Source organism: Anser brachyrhynchus (assembly GCF_964034855.1).
Source record: "Anser brachyrhynchus genome assembly, chromosome: 11".
NCBI lineage: Eukaryota > Metazoa > Chordata > Aves > Anseriformes > Anatidae > Anser > Anser brachyrhynchus.
In genome coordinates, this window is record NC_137706.1 from 1,248,768 (window position 1) to 1,269,550 (window position 20,783).

Here is a 20,783-nt window from a genome sequence, read left to right on the forward strand (position 1 = left end):
TCAGGGTTATAGGTTTTAATGGCACTGTGCAGAAGAAGAAAGAACATGAATAAAGTTCACTAATAGCTATGACACAAAATATGATTCAGAACCAAGAGCAAATGTTAACAAAAAACTTAAAGCAAAATGGAAAATAACTGCAACAAATTAAAATGACAAATGCACTGCCATAATGGCTGATAGGAAACCTGATATGTTTTGGTGAATGGTAATAAAATAGAAATGTTTTTTTGGCTGGTGAGATTTTTCAATAAATACAGAATTGTGCAAACATGTCTGTCAGACAGCTATTCTGTGTACTGATGAAGACTTAAGTTTTGTTTATGGGGCTGGAAGCTTCTTGAGCCTTTGGTTGACTGCAATAGTCCTGCTGAATTGAAATCTTTGTTGCTGTAAGAGCCTAATCAAAGGTTCACTTAGCTGAAAGAATGGCTACAGAAAAGATGAATTACATGCAGTACATGTTTCTTTCTGTGTTCAGATTAAAATCTATGTCTGTGTCTCCATGTACTGAGACCTTTTTTAAACTGATCCTCATATCCAGAAAATAAAAATTCAGCACATCCTTACTCAGATCTGACCACATTCTTCACAAACGTGCAGCAGGCAGCAGTTTGGGATATGCCCCACTTAAAGCTCCGTGTCATGGAGCTGTGTTTCGCTTTGTTCCTGCCCCTGCCCGCTGCAAAACCAAAATAACAAAAAAAAACCACCATTAAGCTCTTGTAAGCAACCATTCGTGAGGACTAATAGTCTTATCCAAACTCGACTCGTTTGAAAACAACCACCAGAGGTGCAGATAAGTCCTGAATTTAATTTTTTTAATGCATCCAGAACTCCCACTGATTTTAATGGGAGCTTTGGAGTACCCCAGGAATAAAACGCTGAGCTTATTATCTGTGTTTCCCATTATAAGCTCTAAGCAGCACTTTGAATGCTGGTTAAATAGGTATGAGAATCATGATTGCACTGTCTGCATATTCACAGGAAATGGGTGTAAAATATAGCCCAACAATCACGGCTGTTACATTTAAACCTTTGAAAATGCTGAGACTATCAGGTTTCCATTCAGCTGCAATGTATTCCCTGGTAAGGCCTTACCCTTTGGGACACCTGATAATGGATCAGAATAATCAGAAGTGTTTGGGTCATCTTGAACTACAAATTTCCGAGAGCCAGTCACTTTAGGTTTCCAGGAACCAATCACTTTAGGTGATATAACTGGGATACTTGCCATTGTGGTAATGGAAGCTGAGGAGAACTCCATGTCTGTGGTGGCAAACAGATTTTTATTAATGTGTATTACAGTCGTCAGGTTTTCCTCGCTGTTTCATGGCATATCTAAGCTATTGCTGGAGACAGTATTTAATGGGAGTTACTGGACAGCAAAATGTGACCCACTACACTTTGTAGAACTACAGAGGACTGATTGAAATCAATTGGTTCAAAACTTTTAAGTATGACAAAAAAAAAAAAAAAACACATTAAAGCATCAACAGCTGCTAGCCAAAAAGCCAGAGAAATCAAACATGAAAGCAGTGCAAAAGTTGACATAAGCAACTGGTGGAGATGAAAAGCACAACTTTCGCTACTTAATTGCCATATTGTTCACTGAAGACAACACATTCCATTACCTTCTAAACATCTTCCAAAAAATATAATTTTACTTAGAAAGATACATGCTTACTATAGGTTACTCCTGAGAAACCAGATCAGCTCCATTAGTGCTATTACGGGATACCAGGAACTGTTGAATGAGCCATTTCTTGAGGGGACGATGAAAGGAATGTTCTTAACCTCTATTTTGTAATGGTTCCTAAGGAACAATATCGTATAGATTCTGGCTCCTCTGTCATACATTTACTGAACAGAATCACTAAAGCCAATGTGTAAATGTACGAGTAGGAAACATACCAAATTGAGTTTACAATCCAAAATCTACTTTGCACACTCAAGTATTTTGTGTTCACTGTCCCATTAGGTTTAGGAGTGAATGTCTGTGACATGAGATTTGACTGAGAAATGTACTCCAAAAGCCTGCTCATTCAGGACTTGAAAATCAGGTTCAATTGTATCTGTTCTAAAATATCACTTTGAAAATTCAATTGATAACCACTAACTGAAGCAAGGTAGCATTTCCATATAACACAGTTTTGCTTTGCTTTCCTAAGCAAGTATCTAACTTACATTATGGTTAATATATCTGGAAAATATTTGTCTCAGACATTACTTCTTGTCAAGTTACAGAAGTATAAATATAATCAGAAACCAAAACAAAAAAATAAAATGTTGTTGCACTTTTACAAATTAAACATGTAAAGATTCTTCTCAGATTTGTCAGTCAAACATGCCCTCAGTTTGAAACCAGAGATCAAGTTCCAGGAGGAACGCTGGAAAATATGGCTCAGTCTTGCTCCTGTTGAAGTCAATACAGGTTCTCCTTTTGAGTTCAACAGAGGAGCATTGCATCCTGCCTCCTGGAACACCAAGGGCTGACAATGAAAACATCGTTAGAAAAAAATCACTGAAGGTCAAAAGGATGTGAAAGTCTCTCTGACAGCAACACATAAAGCTTCCTAAGCTACCTTTGTCTGCACAAGTCCTCATTCGGCTACACAGTTTGTGATATTAAATTTTTTCCATTAGCACAAACGACTTATAGCATTTTAAAAATACAGAAATACACATCTTCTGAAATGTGTATTTGTACAAAAAGCTTGCTGGGAAAGAAGGAAAGACGAAGGGAAAGGTAAGGAGGAAGATGATGAAATTCTGCCATTCATCTACTAGAGATGACCAATAGGGGCATTCACAAATGCATGGCTGGGGATACAGAGTAAAGCTTAGTGGACTTTCGTGCAAGTGAAGATGTCATCTACGTTAATCAGGCTCTTTAATAAAAGATGTCTCAATAAATAATGAACTGTTAACATGCGACTACACAGGGTGAAGTGCTGAGTGAGAAGAGTCTGACTATCTTTACCATCAGTGGGAACATGAGTAAAAGCACAAAAATGAAGGACTGCCAACTGTGCAAAAGGAAGGAAAAAAGGGCTGAAAATGCTGAACTGAAGGAAAGTAAAGGTCATTAATTCAAAAAAATTAAAAAAAACTAACCAGATGTTGGGTCGCCAAATATTTTGTAATCTGGTGTAGCTGTAGTAGGCAAAATTTCTAAAAGAATTAAAGGAACAAGTAATCAGTAAAAAGTAACAAAAAGAAAGCAAAAGATCTCAAACCTGAGTGACAGAAAATAAAAACTAAAATATTACTGGTTATAAAAAATAAATTCTTCAATACTTTGCTGTAGACCCCAAGTAGTTGTAAACCGGTGAAGGAGAAGAAAGACAAAACTCTGCCACCCAGGACCAGAAAGTTCAGCTTTGTGAACATTCACAGTAACAGCAGGTGATGTGTTCATCTTGTTACTGAAAAGCTCATGATAAATTTAACATCTATAGTGAAGCGTGGCCACAGACTACTGCTGAGATATTATAAATGAAAAGCAATGACTATGCCTTACCATGGCAGTCCCCAAGCTGCGCTGTGTTGCCATATTCTACATCTTGTACATATCCTCCAGTGCTGTGGTTGTATGAAACAAATAAAGAGAACCTGCAATTAACAGTATTAATAGGGGAAAAAATGGTGATTTTTTTTCCTGAAAGCAATAAATGGAAACATTCAGTCACCATAGAGAGGCAAAATCTAGTGTATGGCCAAAAATAAATTGTTTTATAAAACACACAATTTGTTTATATCCAGGCTTTAACATTGTATATACAATGCCAGGCAGTAGAAAAGATCATGTTCTTCATAGTGACCCTGTCACATCTTCTGCATCGGGTGTGCTCTTGGCTTTGGATAGAACTGTGCAATTATACTAAGCTGAAGTTTGAGCTGGCCTGCTACAAAGGCCTCTTTTTAAGATACAGCTGCTAATGCACTATATATTACAGACTAGATCTGTGCAAAAAGCCTTTGATATGTATATATATCACCCTAGTTTCAGTGTGGAGGCAAAATCTTTCTTTTTTCCCCACTCTGAAACCTGTGCTTTTGTATTCGCAATTGACTGTGCCCTGGCTGTGAGCAGGCCTGGGAGGGGACAGCGTGTACTGTCCTGTCTGAGCTGCTCAGGTTTACAGGCAGCAATTTGTTGCTTTCCTGCTTCCAACAGCTCTTCCTGCAGGTCTGTTTGTCCTCACACACACCCGTAAAACTCCCACTGAAAGGAAGTCTTCACTTAGAGTTTGCAGAATTAGTTCAGACTTCAGCATTCTGTTCTCTCATATATATAGTACATTGAAAAAACAGCTCTAAAAAATGGACATTTATTAATTGAGTGCAAGGGAACAGGCACAGGATACAAGCTTGTATAGTCTACAAAATACATGGTAGAGATGCTGGGCTAATTTGAGAAGGAGTACTTACAGCATGCCCGGTGTCACTCTTCCACATGCCTCATGGTCTAACCAGCCACAGTATGGGTCCCGTGAAGCAATACATGCCCTTGAAAGAGAAAAACCCCAAAAAATCATGCATTTTTTTTTATTTCCTTCCCCAGAGATGTTGGCACCCTTCCTTTAAGGAAGAGCTCAGGAACGGGGCCGTACTTTTTACATGACCCGTGACGCTCACACCGACTCAGAGGAATTCTAATGACGCAGCTGGAGAATGCCACAAACAAAGCATGGTGGTCTCTATCTAGCTGAAGGGAGATGACTCTTCTGTCTTCCTCACTCTCAGCATTACACCTGTTAAGAAAAATAATGGGAAGCCATTATTTTACAACTGTAGTACTTTGGGCAGAGCTTACGCTGAAAACATTTTATTTATTTATTGTTTGTATAGATACTGAAAAAATAATTCCTTATATAACGTACTAGTCTTTTATGAGTGGTTTGTAAGCAAACATGATTTGATAAGCTGGGTTATCAATACTGACTTCTGACTCTTATTTACAGCTAGGTGACTATTTTGCTGAATTATGCAGGAGAAAAATACAAATTCATTTTCTTTGTTCTCCCAGTTGACATAAATATCTCAACAGAGCAGAACAGGAGTCCTGTACTGGGCACCTGTAGAGTCTAATTGGACTGCTTCCATTTCCAAATTCTGTTTTCCAGAATAAATAAATTTAAAATGATTAGATGTAGTTTATTTATTATTGGTCACTGTTGAGAAACCCTCAAGATAAGCTCTCAGCGTTGCTTTTTAACAGCAGATTGTTCTGATGTTTGATATTCAGTAAGAAATGTATCTATTTGTGGAAGAATTAGACTGTATCACTGATGTCACTAGAGTGGAATTAGGTTAGGTTGTTCACTCAACCCAAGCAAAATGGCAAGTAACCAAATATTTTCAGGTTATTCAACATGAGAAACACTGTGAAATGACAAATGATGATGTTGGTAATAATGAATTAGTTTTGGTTCACCATCATTTTTATTTAGCTAGGTACCAAGGACTAGATGAAAAGCTACGTATTTTAGGTGTTCTGGTAATACTTACTTTGCATGATTATATGCTTCAATCTCTTCCAGTAATACACTGTCATTCAAAGAGAAAGGCCTGGTCTTTGCCAAGATTTTAAGTACTACTCCTGCTTCAGAGCCAACGAATATGACTGTGTAGTTCTGGTATGGTCCAGCAGCGTGGTCTACAGCAATTGATGTCAATCTGTATCTATCAAGACAAAAAGGCATGTCATTAACTAACAGTGTGTTTTCTTGTTTTCCTTCTCACATGCTTTAACTCTGAATTATGTCATACCTGACACGTGTTTTGGTAAACCAAGGCTCCTCAACAATTGAGGGAACAGCTGAATCCATCAAAGGATGAGATTTAATGAAGGACAGCGTTTCGTCTGGGAAATCAATGGAGGTTTTGTAAGCTTCTGCTAGGCCATGTTTTGCACAGCAGCCAGGTCTGAAAGGAAAACAACATTGTTTTTTCCCTCTTGGTATTTTAGTTAATGAGAGAAGGCAGCCTGCTAATGAGCATCCTTATGGTTAAAGTGTAAAGCTCTGCTTTGATTTTTACCGAACAAGTCACTCAAGAGTGCAGCTGATTTAACATAGGTCTTTACAAGGACAGTATTACGGTATCATAAGTAAAAACTTTTTACCTTGGCTTTGGTACTTTGTCTTCAGGTACAGCCGTCCAAACAGAGTCAGGAGTCTTTTGTTCTTTAAATCTCCCTTTGAAGACCTTCTCAATGTCATCCATACTGAAAGCACAGACTGCTGAACCAGGGATGCTGTAAAATAAGAAAAATAGTTGCGAGAACTCAGACTACAATGGCACCAATCTCATTGTAAGAGAGAAGCAGAGAACTACCTTTGATGGAAGGTTGCTCATCTCTCACCTGTTAAGCTGTGTAGTGAATACACCAACAACCGTGGGGACTCCATTGATTTCTATTATGTCTGTGATAGATTGTAAAACATCAAAGTAGAAGAATGAATCTCCAGGAACTGAGCAGTTGAGCCGAGCTTTCAGAAAGGATGTCCAGTGTTTTTCCAGGACTCTCTGAGAACCCCCCATGTCATTTTTGCATATGCGTGCCACACGGGAATACACAGCCTGTGAAGGACAAAAAAAAAAAAAAGGAAAAAGGAGGAAGGTTTGAGAGATGCAAGGGTGAGAGTTCTCATTTCTGAGATAATAATAAAAACACTGAAGATCAGGAAGGCAGGTGTCATTCATCCACGCAGAAAGGAAGAAAGCAAACAATGTTTAGCTGCTAGTGCACAGGCATTTTAATGTATCACCAAGCAAATGCAACTCTGCCAGCTTGTCCCTACCCTTCTTGCCTTCAAAATCATATTGTTAGTGAGATTTAAAGACTTTAATTAACCATGTGTAAAGGAGTTAATAATTTATTATAGAATATCCTTCCATGGTGAAGCATGAGTATTATACTCTGTACTGGTATGACTAAATTATTCAATACCCAGGGACATTAGAGAAACTTCTTTGAAACTCTTCTTTTGTGTTGTTTTCTTTTGTTCCTTTAATAAGCATGAAAAAAAAAACAAAACAAAAACACTCGGATTTTCCATTACTTGCCACAACAGTTAAGGCAATAGTGACACAGAAAGATACCTGTAGAGAGCTCTCCTAATTGCAAGCCATAAGGAATACAAACAACTTTTTGGTTGAAGAATGCCCTGTTCTATTTTTCCTTTTTTTTCCTCCCTGTAAATTATAAAGTTGGGACAACTACATAAACTTTGTACTAGTCCCTTCTTCTTACAGTAAACTGTGCTTGTTACTGTTGCTGTTTTAGGATGATCTAACTCTGCGAAGACTTGTAGCTAGCGATAGCTTGCTGTAAGGATACCCACCTTGCCTAAATTATTGTGCTCTACAGCAATTTCTCGAAAGAAGAAATAAACGTAGTTTCCATATTCTATGGCATGGAGGAAGTGTGGCTCTGTAATAAAGAGCAAGGAGAAAGTTACTTCAAAAAATTGTTCAACTGGCATACAACACTGACTACACTGTGTGATTTGGCAGCTTTTCTCCCACAGGAGAAGCTTCTCCATACCAGCTAACAAGAAGTCCAGTCTTCCAGACACTTGAGGATGTCCAAATATGGGTGCACTGGAGCTTAAATGGACTTTAAGGCTTTAATGTTGGCTAATGGACTATAAAAAAAGCCTCAAAGGAACTGCATTTCAGCATAGTTATTTTGTGACTGCAGATTCATTCACTGATGTATTTAACAAAAAATTTGCTTTATTGATACCGCTTTCTTATTGTGATCATACTACGTTGAAAGCCGCATGTATGGTGACAGTAAAACATGCTGGCTGTGAATTACCTGACTCTCTGTGCCACTGAAATTACATTCACCGTGTATATGGGAAAACACTCCCCCAAATTACCTTTTATCCATTTGGAATCATACTTTATTGTTCTTAAGGCAGATCCATCCCCCATGCTGCGATAAATAACAGCATCACTTGCCAGGAAATCTGCTACGGTTGCTGAGTATAATTTTCCATCTAAAACGGAAGTTGAAAATGTGGTATTAAGAGGCCTTTAATAATCTACAGAATTCTGACTAGCCTGTATTTGTCCCCATTTTTTTACTGCCATTCTTCCCCAAATTGCTGTAACCTATTTATTAACAGGTCAGCTTCTAATCCTTTGGAGGCCCTTTAAAAAATTTAAGAGTAGAGGCACCTTGACACCTTTAGTTTTCTTGTGCTTGCTTTAAAAGCTCTCTGGCTCCTCTGGTGTCATTAATCATTTAGACTCATTACAAGCAAAAGTTCTTACCAGCAAAGAGGGCGACATTGGTTTGTCTGGCATCAAATGGGCATCTTGCCAAACCACTAATTTCCTCCCCATCATACTCTAACGTATTCAGCTAGAGAAGAAAAATAAATGGGTGGTAGTGTCATTTCTATTTTGTATACTGGCACAAAAACATAACATTGTCTTTCAACAAAACTTAATTTAGCAAACTGGCTTCTGTCTGGTTTTATTTCACCTTGAAACACTCTCCAGTCACACTGGCTGTATATGCTACAGCATAATTAGTGCAAGCAAAACCAGTAACAGATTAATGACATATTCAATATCCTTACCCGATAGTATCTGCACATAGGATTAAATGCATTTGTTCCACAGACAAATACCATCTCATCGTTTCTTGGAACAAAGACTTTAATGAAGTTATGGCATTCATCCTGAAAAGAGAGTTAAGATGTATCAATCACATATTTCATGTATACAATTCACATTAGTAGGTGACAGTGCATGTGATAAACTTACTTTATGCTTGCCTTTCATTGCACAGTTCTCTCTGTCCTGCTGCCTTGACCTCCATGTTAATTTCTATTCAGATCAAACCAGAAAAAAGTTCATTTTCTTTCCACAAAAAAAACAACAACAAAACAAACAAACAAACAAACAAAATACCTCCAAGCCTCCCTTGCCAATTCCTCTATCTACTCACCCTGCTTGGAGTAACTTCCGATTTTGGAACTTCATTCAAGTTTACAGTGTAAACTTGATCCCTGTTTGCAACGAGTAAAAAGACACAAGTCACTTCATTAATTAACTGGACTTAGTTTTGTTGAGCTAAATCTATTTTTAGAGTGTTTTGTTAGACAAAAAGTTTGTATGAAATGCTTATGAATTTTCTGCATTTAATACAAATGGGAGAAGTTTGCGCATGGGCAAATAGGGTAATGTTGACTTTATTGGTGTGGACCTTAGATTGCACTTATAGTATCCAGTTATTCATTGCCCTGTCTTTCCATTATGTTGAAGACTAATCCAGACTGTAAATATTCAAGTGTTTCACACTCACTTCCTATGTCCCTGATGTGTCAGTCCAAGTTTAAAATAATCAGGAGAAGATTTTATCAGAGCACTAATATAAAGGAGGGAAAAGAGTATTTGATCATTGGTTTTAGCATAACTACAGTAACTGCAGCCTTCAAATCCAATTTTCATGCACTGGCCATAGATATGGTATGTTTCTCTGGGAAGTCCTCCCCCAGTTTTAATTTTTATCATATTCTGCAGATTTTTTTTAAATGAATTTTACACATCAATGCAAAACCAGAAGAGAAAAGAATTTTAAACTAATAAACTGACTAAAGGAAAATTACCTGCCAGCGATATAAAGTGTGTCTCGAATTTTCAACATCAGTTGGAAGTCCAGTCTGTGCTGAGATTCATTGCCTGAAGGGCGTCCTCTAAATACTGGATATTGCCTTGAATCTGCAAGTAAAAATGGGCTACACCATCACTCAGGATTATAGAGCTAAAGAATCAATATATGGCATTGATTAGCTGTATATACTAGGTGTAGAAGGGTTTAAACTAAATTCCTTGAGTAATGTCTTGAATATAAATGAGAAAAAGATGGCTAATGTCAGCAAATGTTCTTTTTCCTGAAGTTATTGCTGTATTTCTGATTGCTTTTTTAAGAAAATTATTAAGTGTTCCATTAAAGATACAAAGCCAGTAAACATATTTCAATTTGAAAGGAAACAGATTTTTTTTTTTTTTTGTAACTTCCCAAGGGAAAAAAAAAAAGCATTACAACTTTTTCCTAGTGGCTAGCACCATTTGTGGATTACTTACAGTGGTAGTCAACAATGTTAATAGGGTCCTCATCTTCAGGGAAGCTGACAGCTCGGCACTGGGACAGACTCATTAGCATCACAGAGGCACAAAGCAGAGGAAGCCTCATGGCTGGTGAAAGCTGAGCGCTACCTTTGTGGCAACACTGTTTAACTACCTGGAAAACAGGAACATACCAGTGAGATTTCAGCAGCACAGGGCAATAACGTAACTTCCTACTGCAGAAGGTGCCTTTCCTTTGTGTTTCAGCACTGGCACCAGTGGACTACATCGGTGCTTCTGAAAGGCTCCTAAACGTAGAGTGATGGAAAACTGCTGCGTGACATATCCCTGCTCAAAGCTGCTCTGAAACATATGGATGTTTGCTAATTTTTAGCTGGATTTACCGGCATTTCTGAAAAAGCTGATGATTGTCAGCCCATTTAATTCATGGGAATAACAAACAGAACATGCAGGCTGCTGACCTGGCAAGAAAAATTGTCAAACTTCGGATTAGAATTTTAATTAAACTGCAATCTCTTTCCATCCCCTCTATCACCGAATGTCATCCAATAAAACCCTTTCCCCATAAAATACTTAAATCTTATCCACAAAAAGTCATGACACACACAATCTGTCTGAAGATCCATTCCATGTTTTAGAATTATTGCTTGTTTCTAGGCTGTGCCATCATACCACTAAGCCTAACAGGCTCATTGCCAAAGATGTTATGTCTAGGACCAGGCACTTGATGCTGTGCCTTGAGCGCTGGCTTACACACATGCAGAGTGAATGGAAAAATGCTGCCTCTGTGGTGCACAAGGGTTTGTTGCATGGTTTGCAAGTGTGGCAAAGTAATACAGATCATGGTGCTGAATTGGGCTCTTAAGAACCAGCTTTCCCCCTAATTCTATTTGTTATGATAGAAAGCTAGCAACTTAGCAGCAGCTTTCACGGGGTTTTTGGTTGTTTTTCTTTTTATTTTGTTGTGTGTTCTATAGATTATATAGCACATATTATAACAGCAACACAGCCTTATACAACGAAGCTCTTTAGAGGGGAAAGGAAACATCATGTCTCCAATTAAACTGCAGGGATATTTTAGCAAGCAGAATTCAACTACTCAAGTTGCAATTTGGGTAGGATGCAAGAAAACATCTCAAAGTGAAATGCGATCTTTAATGACCACAAGTGGTCTGAGCAGGGGTTAGATTTCTCATTACAAACTTGGCACATGTAGTACTATTCCCTCCTCCAACCTTTTGGAGACATTCATTCAGCCCTGATTCACAGGTCAGAGCTTTGAGTCACCCGTCCAATGCTTTGCAGTTGCTGAAATCAGTTATTAAACCTTTGTCTAAACAGAATAAAATAAGCCCTTAAATTTTAATGTTTCAAGAATTGCTGCGAGATGTACATGTTGCCAGCACAAAGTGCCAGGCCCGATCCAGCAAAGCACATAAGTATTAATCATTTAATAATTTGAAAAGCAATTAAAAAAACACTTCATAACAACACTTAACCTTTTTGTAATGTTTACTTGGGTTGAGAAAACTGTATTTGTTAATTGATACTACAGCTGGCTAGGGGCAGGGCTCCTTCCATCCACAAAGCTGCTGAGCTCTGTGAGTTCAGATTGTGAGGAGACCAACTGAAATGCAGATAATATTTGGTGATGGGAGTGGAGCTGTGGGTGTTGTCTGAATGCCTGTCCATTATGGACTGACCTGAAAAGAAGCATTTTCCACCGTTAATGATATTTCTGTATCTCTGTCCACCCGTCCAGAACGGATGGGCTGTGCTTTTAGTCAAGATTGACGAGTGCAGTGGTTAATAAACAATAATGATTCCTGGCACTTTCCTTCTGCTCTTCCTTGTCCTGACATGGCCTCTTCAGCTGAAGCATCTTGCATTAAATTACTAGTGAGCAAACTTAAAACAAACTGGAATTAATAAAGTTAGTCAAATTAGTTCTCTCTTGTGAAAGCACTATTAGAGCAAAGTCCTGCAGCACAGTAGCTCCTAGACACAATAACAAATCATTAATGGTTACACAGTCCTTTTTTAAATTATTATTGATATATATATTTTTTTTTTAAAAGAAAATCAGTCTCCAAATATCCAATCCACTGCTGTCCCAGTGAAGGAAGAGAAAGGGAAGGCATATAAACAGTACGTTGTGTTAGTGGACAGTAACATCTACAAGGTGCTTAGTAAAAGCCCTCCCTGAAACCCCATTTTCTTAGAGAATGAATGAATACAAACTGCAAAGGAGCAAGATGTCCTCCCAGCCATGTAGGCTTTAGTTAGTGTAGAAGATGAGGCCATGCATGGCCCACACATCATGACACAAAGAGACCCTATCCTGGCTGCAAAATGCACACAGCCTGAAGTTGTAAAAGTTCTGCCAGTATGGGCATATCTTAGGAAGAGTTTCTTTTTTCTCTTTCCTTGCGGTATCTCATCTAGGAAGAATTCAATGGGGCAATGAATTTGAAACTTAAATGTAACTTCCCTTACAAAAGCAAATACTGTCTTCTGGACTCAGAAGGCTGCAGAGAACAAAAGGGCAATTTGTCTGTGTGTGGGCCACAACAACAGTGACCTAAAAAAACAACTTGTCACAAAACCAAAAAGGAAACTACCAAAATGCCAGGTAAAGGAAGAGGGTATCATTTCTCTCAAATTCAGCTTTCCTTATGATATACATCCAAACTCTACTCCCTAGAAAACAAGGCAAAGTTCTGTAAACGTAAAGCCACAGGAGGTGTCTTCCTAGAGACTGCATCCAGAGCAGGAACAAACACACATTTATGTCTTCCTCAAGAACCCCCCAAACTCTGAATATATGCCAGAGAACATATGCTCTGAATATATGCTCTGAGAACACAAAAGAGGTGGGAATACTTATGTTCAGCAATTTCTGTTAGCTAAACCTTTCACAAGTCTTTCAAAAACAAAACACCTACATCTGCATGAAGCACAGATGTTTGTCATGACAAGAGAGTGAGAAACGCACAGGGAGATGGACTGCATCAGCAAACCATACCCAGCCAGGTAAAAAGTACAGCTTTCCTTATTGTTTTGCTTGTAAAAATATTACAAGCAAATGAACAGTAGTCCTGATTTCTAACTACATACAAAAAAGAAAAGGCACCTGCTTTAAGAGGGCATTCAAATGCAGTTTTTAGCTGTGGGGCACAAACTTGAGATCAGAACCACTGAAAAGAGAATAAACCTAAAGAACAGCAAGTTGTTCGTCAAGAACAATAAACCCATTCCCTGGATAATCAGAAAAATGGGCTCCATCTAGCCCTTGGAAAAAGGGGTTTATGACAGTCAGGTGTATGCTTCTGGTACACGCAGATATGCTGGTGTGAAAGACAATTTTTGCTTCATTCAAGCCTATTATAGAAGGCTACTGTGGACTACAAATAACAATGCTGAAGTATCTGTTTGGACCAGAATAGCTGATTATGAAATGCTGGCAACGTCTACCCTCAAGAAAATGTAGAAAACAATCATACTCTGGGTCTGATAATTTTTCCCCAGCCAGGACTCAGACCAGTCTTTAATTAATTTCTCCTATAAATTGCATTCCTAGCATTTCTGTTAGGAATCAATTCGTGGCAAGTGCAATCTTTTGGAAATTACCATATCGCTATCCCTGTTTTGCAGCTGGGTAATAGAGGCACAGACCAAGGCTGAATTTGTGACCGAGGCCAACAACCAAGGAAACCTTTAAAGCACCTGAGCTGCTCTGGGTTGTGTTACTCTCCTGGCAGCACAGGCAAGCTGGCCAGTGCCATCGAGGCAGAAAAGCAAGGAACAGATCAGAGGTGTGGGCGTTTGCTCCACACCGTAACTAGCTGTGTCTGCAAATACAGAGAAATAGAGGTATAAATGTTAGCTGTTGGCATAAATCCACACCAGTAAAGTGGTACTCTGAGTGAAACAGGCCTCAGGGTGAGCATGGCTGGTCAGGAGGAAGGCAGGCAGTTGTCGCAGATATAAACAGGCTCTTGGTGGCTGGCACCTTTCAATCTCAGATACGAAGCCCATCCTTCAACTCCTGATTGGGGGAATCCAGAGAAGGAGGATATCATTTCTGCTAAAATATGAGCCCTCCTTCAAACAATCACACATGAAGGGGAATAGGCCACTGTTTCTTGCCCATTAATCTACTCCAGCCTTTGACAATGCACTGGTGACGCTCCATCAATCATCTTTGCGTGCGCTGCCACGGAAAAGAAGAGGGGGAAGGGAAAGGGCATTCAGCCAGCCGGAGAGAAGCAACACGTAAAATAGCTTCAACCCAGACTGATGCAATATCTTCTGTTAGCTCAAAAGAAATTGTAAGTCTCCTTAACACAATAAATGTTTCTCAAAACGCTAAACACAGACGGGAGTGCGGAGTGGCAAATCCAGGCAGAAGTGTGAGATAGGTCAGAATGAAAAATACATCCCAAAAGTTAGTTCACTTTTGGAGAATTTGTTGAGGCAAAGGAGAGTAGGTTGCAATAAAAAAGCTGAAAACCAGGTACTTAACTCAAAAAGGCTTAATTGACTGCACCATTTTCCTTTAGCAGCAGACCCAGGCCTAAACCAGGCTCTGAGGTGAGATCGGGCATCTGCTGGGTACGTAGAACTATATTCTAACCATGGTGAGGGACAAGCAGAACTGATTGGTAATATGCTGAGTTTAGTCAATTTACGTGATGTGGTTTCCCACAATCCCAAGTGGCTTTGACTAAGCAGGAAATCCCCCTCGCCCTGTGGTCCCTACCATGTGCAAATGGCTCCCTCAGGGCACTGAATAGTGCAGATGCCCTAACTACTGCATTTGAGATGGCACCTTCTGAAATTTTGAGCATGAAACCCTTCTAACAATAAGCCAGAGAGAAATGAAAGAAAAGTCCTTAGCGCTGCCTTTTCACAGATGCTCGGAAAGTTTCTCATTGCAGTGCTGTAAAGCTTTTTAACCAGAAGACTGCTGAAACAACAAAGGTCTGTTGGACTGGCTAGAGCAAGTCACAGACAACCTCACTTGCAACCAAACAACCAAATAAAGTTATGTTGGTCTCAGAATGGGAACTTACTTGTGCTTATCACCTCCCTCCCAACTTCTTTTTTTTTTTTTGTACGTAAAGGACTAGTTAGGTTAAAAAAGGTTAAAACATTATTTAGCCTCAGTGATTATCTTTTCAAGTAGAGATCACTTTTGGTCCACTAACTGCAGGCTGAAAAACACTAGCTGAGAAGGGTGAGCTTCAAATTCTGGGCCTCATGAAGTTCATAGGAGCACTGGCATGGCCTTGGCCCTGGGGGACTCAGGCTTCGACCATGCGTTCGCTTGCTGGTGGTAACTGCTACGAGGTGGGAGAAGTTCAACTCCAGCTGCAGAGAGGAGAGCTTACTAGTAAGGTGCTGGTGCAGAAGCTGCCCTTCACCAGTGGGTAGCAAAGAAAGGCAGGTTGCTGCTGCATTTGACTAGCAAGTCAACCTTTCAGAAGCTAAAATATTTAGTACAAAATACATGAATGTGGTAAAGGCCTTCTCTGGTGCCCTAGACCCTTTGTAGAAATGTATGCATTGGCAACCTTGGATGCACCATGGTATTCAGTTAGAACAGCACCTCCACCCCTGCATGGACTAAATTAATTACAGCAGTGCCACTCAAGGGTAAACCCAACACCAAAGCGTGCGTCGGTAATCCAGACCTGAAAATGCAGCATTTTTGTATGATCCAAGCCAAAATACATGACCAACATGGCCCAGGGTCTGGTGGTCTGAACTGAACAGGGAGCAAACAATTCTTTGTCCTATCTCTATTTTTGGTCTGTGTCTCACTGTGTGAAGTGGGTACGAGGAATTATTTGCTTACATGCGAAACAGTGTTCTGCATAAAATGCAACGTTCGACTAAAACGCTGTATTAGTATCAACTACATGAGAAGCAGGGGGATCAGATTCCTATATTGGATCATATCTATGCATAGGTTTTCTAATGATGCAATTGTGACTTATTTTGTTTTTCAGATGTATTCTCTTGTAAATGTGTTTCTTTTAATGAACAATGACTTCAGTAAAGGTCCTGAAGGCAGTGCTTGGCACAGAGATTTAATGTACATTTAAATCTCAGATTGTCTATGATGTGGTAAATCCATGTTGTGGAGTTTGGTGACAGACTGCTTCAGCTAATTATCAAATAACACAAGAAAATATTTGTGGTTATAATAAAAGAAGCATACTTAATGTATTACTGTGGTCCCTTTAAAAACTTGTGGCATTGTTATCTATAAATAAATATATAAGAAAAAATGTTTCTGTCCTATAAAAGTACACTCAACTTTTAACTTGCAGTATGTAGCCATCCATATTTTTATAACAACAATTTTAAAATCTACAGCTCTGAAGAAAAAATTTAGGATGTTGGGAGCTATGATATTAATTCAGTGCAAAAGTGCAAATAACAAGTGTTATTTTAAGATAATACTTGACTTTTTTTTAAGGATTCTGCATTAACACCTCTTGATGTATGTCTAAGTAAAAAAAAAAAAAGGTTTAGTATTAAGTGATGAAACCCTACCACTGAGTATCACAGCTTTCATCTTAATTGGCTTATGGTATTGCTAGTTACACTTCAGTTGTTTGCAGGCTTTTAATGTTACAGGAAGCGCACCCCTCTTCTCTGGAACAAGCTGACAGAACACTTGCAAAATGGATAGGGTGACTTTTAATGATGCAAATGCTTAGTGGTTGATTAGATGCACTTTGAGGGCTAAATTCTCTTGTGATCAAAAATTTACTTGAACACAAGGTAGTTTCAGCAGGAAAGGAAATAAAATGCTGAGCAAACCGTAAGTGATTGCTTCAATTATGTTTAAGTTAATTTTTGAGAGTGAACGTTAACTACCTTCCTTTACCAGGGCAATATAAAAGCCCTCCAGCCAAAAACAACTGAGTTCAGCTCACATCTATGAAAAAATCTGCTCTCTGTTGTACAAAACTCCTGAAATATACGCTCCCCTTGAAAGTCTGCCAGGGTTAAGCTGTTGGTGATAAAGTGCAAGGTACTTCAACTTATGCAGTGCTCTGGATTCACCATTTTAGCAGGTCTGTGTTTCATTAATTCAAACTGCTTGTGCCCAAGTGAGACTGCCCTAGCAAATGCTAAATTTATTCACAGAAGTGTCCAAGGACTGGTGCAGAGGAAGTCTGTACAGGGATGTTTGGGGCTTGTGCTGTTCTCTCAGCACTGGTCCTCCCTCTGTTAATTCCTGGCCACGGGTGGCACTGGTAGCATGCGCCCCTGTCCCTGCCCCAATCCCCAGGCAGCTCGAGCAATGCCACCCTGCTGGAGCAGGCGGCTGCAGCTCATCAGGGTGAGCTGCTGGGTGTCTCCAGCTCACAGCTGTGTCAGAGGTGTCTGGCGATTTTCAGTAGTGTTTAGTCTGAAATCTTTTTATCCTGAAAATTAGAGAGAAGTCTTAAACTGGGGTGGCAAAGATCTAATTACTCACAGTAGTACATACAGTCTTGGACATAGGTTTAGAAACAACCCAGCTGCCCCCCTCAGCCCCAGGCAAAACCCTGAAGCTAGACCACAGTATTACCTATTCCTCCCATTAAGAGTTGGCTACAAATGTGGGTGAGAGGCCTGAGTGAAGTAAGAACCTTGTCTACCTGCAAGCCTACAGTACGCGATTTACATAGCAAGACTGTCACTCATTTCAGCATGATTAGGCATCATCTGATAAGGAGCTCTAGGACAGGTATGAGCCAGTATTTGCAGGTGAGGGCCTAACAAAGGTCTTGGGCACAACTTGGACAAGTCCAGCTGATGCCAGAAACACTGTGAACGGCTGGTGGCACCGTGGTCTCTGTGTGGTGAGCCCTGCGGTCCTCCAGAAGTGCACAAAGCAGCCTTCACCTTGAGCAGCGCTCCAGCCCTGGTCCCCAAAACAAGCACTGCCAATTTAGGCCTGGTTGGAGACCAGGAGGTCAGGATAATGGGGATGAGATGTTCTGAAATGGGATGTTTGGGGGAAAGAATATGCTGCAACGAGCAGTATAGCTGAAGAAGAAAGGGTTTTGCTCTGTGGAAAGGTCACATCTGCAGTCCAACAGGCTGTGCCCCAGACAACGTTGCCATCAACCTCACTCCAGAAAGCATCTCCTCTTCCCCCTGCAGAACATCCCCGCAGCAGGGCTGTGCCTTCCTGGGCCACGGGGGTCGCTGGCTTGAGCTGCGGCTGGGGAAAAGGGCTGCTGAGTGGCACTGCTCTCACTTCAAAGAGAAAGTAAATGGCTGCCGGAAAATGTGAGGGAAGAGGGAGGCTATCAGCTGGCAAGAAACACATCAGAGCATCTTAAGCACTGCGCTGGTATTATCAGCATGCCATTCTCGGAACTGGAACAGTCAGCCAGCCTCACCCACAGGAATACTGCCTCTAGAGACTAGTGAACGTGTTTTTAACTGGCCTTGTTTTTTCTGCATGGACAAATCTGGTAGCTGGCCACCCAGTTACCTATTTGTATATGCAAAGCATGTGCTTTGCCACTTTCCTGGCCACAATCAATTACATTTACAAATGCAGGCATGAAAAACTGGAGGAAGCCCGAGCTCAAAGTTAACGATTACTATTATCTTGTTAAGCATTAAAGATTAACTACACCAGTCAAAGGATGTGTTATGAAATGTCTTTCCCAAGATAGAAAGTAAATAATGGGAGAACTTTTTTTTTCCCTTTCAAAGACTACTCAGAATTTAGAATAATTGCTTAAACTGTTGCTTTTATTTACCATAATATCAAAATGTAGTCCCTTGCCACGTGACTGTTCATATTTTCATTTGAGATGTCATGCAGAAACACATGGAAATCTGGTGAAGGCAAACCAATTTTAGAACATGTTCTGAGCAATTGTTTTGCAGCACTGCCCTACAGTATGAAGTCTCTTACATTTCTTAAATTGCCTAATCAAATGCAGACTCTGTTCCAGTCACGCTAAATTTTCACATAATGGCAGAAAAACACTTCTTTCTAGCCTAGCACTGAACAGTTGGATCACATTATTATATTTGCTGCTTTTGTAGCCTGTGAGTATTTGTAAGTGTATGTATGGATATATTCACAGTCACAGGGGAGAGGGGCAACATTGATGCTGCTGCTGTGAGCCCCTGGGGGACAGCTGGGGCAGCAGAGGTGGCTCTTCAAGAGAGGTGCCTGTGCTGAGGGTCTCCTGAGAGCACCTGGGTTATCGCAACAGGGGTTGCAGTGAGATTTTTTGTTTTTGTGTGTTTTAAAATCAGATGCATTAGTGCAGGGTTTGAGCCAGCTTGACTCCTTGCCTTACATTCAGCAGAAGTTATTAAACAGATATAAAAGCAGCTAGGTAAATTATCCTGCTGCTGCTGCTCCCTGGCACTTCACAAGCCAGCTGGGGGTTGGAGGCAGGACTGGTGCAACATGCAGCCATGGCTATCCTGCTTCGGGTCCCAAGCTGGGAGACATCCCTGTGCTGCATCACACCACTTCAGGGAATTCCCAAAGAACCACCTGCTTCCCATGGGCCAAATCCAACCTGTGGAGCCCACACTTGGCAGTCGTGGAGACAGCAGTCACTTGGAACAGGACACAGCCGTGCTGGGCACCAGCCCTCCTGTCCCTCTGCCTTTTACTTGCCTGTATCACCTCATGGTCACATGCACCCCCTATGGCAGGGAAGCACGTCCATAACACTACCACCAATGTTTTGGCTTGCAAGCCACAGAGAAGCCATGGATCAGAGCTTTAGAAGTTAAATTAAATCAGTAACATATGGTCCACAGTGCCTGAATGAAGGTCATAAGGAAATCTGTGGCAGAACAGGGAATGAGACTTGGGATTTCAGAGCTCTGCAGTGCAACCTGCCCCCTTCTCCCTTCCATATTGCCCCCTTGGACACCCAATACAACTGCAATGTTTCCCTAAATCCTTGTGTTATCACTAGTAATACAGGACCAGTGTAAGAATGACTAAATTTATTTGAACCACACAGAATACAGTCAGCAGGTCTATTTTTCTCTACAGCTGCACCAAATACATTTAGGTTTGCGCTGGCATAGTTTGCCATGTAAGACCACTGTTCAATCACGAGCAGTGCTTGTTATGCCTTTGGCAAGGATGAAAATCTGATGCTTTAGGGGGAGGAAAAGCCATAATCCACTCTCACAGTAAAACCTGCATAGTAGTACAAAGGACAGAAAAAAAATTCTATGCATACCCTTGCAGGGAGTCAGATTAATCCCCAAAACATGGGATTTGATTATCTTTGTTTGAGGTTATCATTAAGAAAAAGAACCTATACATTGCTAAAAATATCCTCATAGCATTTACTTTATGAAGAAAGTATGATTTATTGAGCAAAAACAAATTACTGGCTTCTCAGTGTTAATCTTTGATAAACATGTGCTGGGTTTAAGAAACTGTCAAGGAGAGCAGAACTTTGCAAATTGAAAGAAACCATTCAACTCTGCGAGATGATTTTTTTCCCCTTATTACTCCTTTCATGAGACACCTGGGGACATTGTTCACACACTGTTGACAGCTTTCACACCACTGCTTTTCCTCTGTTATCCTTAGCCCTCTCTTCACCACTTGTCTCCAGGTGGCAATACACAAAATAGTTGTATTTGCAGGGGGTGCCAGT

The 20,783-nt window shown here is 40.2% G+C and overlaps 1 protein-coding gene and 1 long non-coding RNA gene across 20 annotated transcripts in view; one reads left to right on the forward strand and one right to left on the reverse strand.

The window, feature by feature from the left end:
- Positions 1 to 4,675, forward strand: part of LOC308200804 — a 140,475-nt gene extending 135,800 nt beyond the window's left edge. Inside the window, exon 9 of the long non-coding RNA XR_013955823.1 lies at positions 4,568 to 4,675. This is a non-coding gene — a long non-coding RNA (uncharacterized lncRNA). The remainder of the gene's footprint in view (positions 1 to 4,567) is intronic.
- SEMA6D (semaphorin 6D) overlaps positions 1 to 20,783 on the reverse strand; it is a 31,751-nt gene that overhangs the window by 3,754 nt on the left and 7,214 nt on the right. For 10 of the 19 annotated variants that reach the window (XM_080607108.1, XM_080607125.1, XM_080607123.1 and 7 more), the window contains 17 exons: positions 10,114 to 10,270; positions 9,636 to 9,747; positions 8,975 to 9,035; positions 8,791 to 8,853; positions 8,604 to 8,705; positions 8,293 to 8,383; positions 7,896 to 8,015; positions 7,353 to 7,441; positions 6,371 to 6,588; positions 6,131 to 6,262; positions 5,776 to 5,931; positions 5,515 to 5,688; positions 4,617 to 4,757; positions 4,435 to 4,512; positions 3,524 to 3,615; positions 3,118 to 3,174; positions 1,102 to 1,269 (listed from right to left, as the gene is read on the reverse strand). In XM_080607108.1, coding sequence (XP_080463234.1) covers positions 1,102 to 1,269; positions 3,118 to 3,174; positions 3,524 to 3,615; positions 4,435 to 4,512; positions 4,617 to 4,757; positions 5,515 to 5,688; positions 5,776 to 5,931; positions 6,131 to 6,262; positions 6,371 to 6,588; positions 7,353 to 7,441; positions 7,896 to 8,015; positions 8,293 to 8,383; positions 8,604 to 8,705; positions 8,791 to 8,853; positions 8,975 to 9,035; positions 9,636 to 9,747; positions 10,114 to 10,270 — 2,011 coding nt within the window. The other 9 variants (XM_080607113.1, XM_080607119.1, XM_080607118.1 and 6 more) reach the window with 9 other exon arrangements.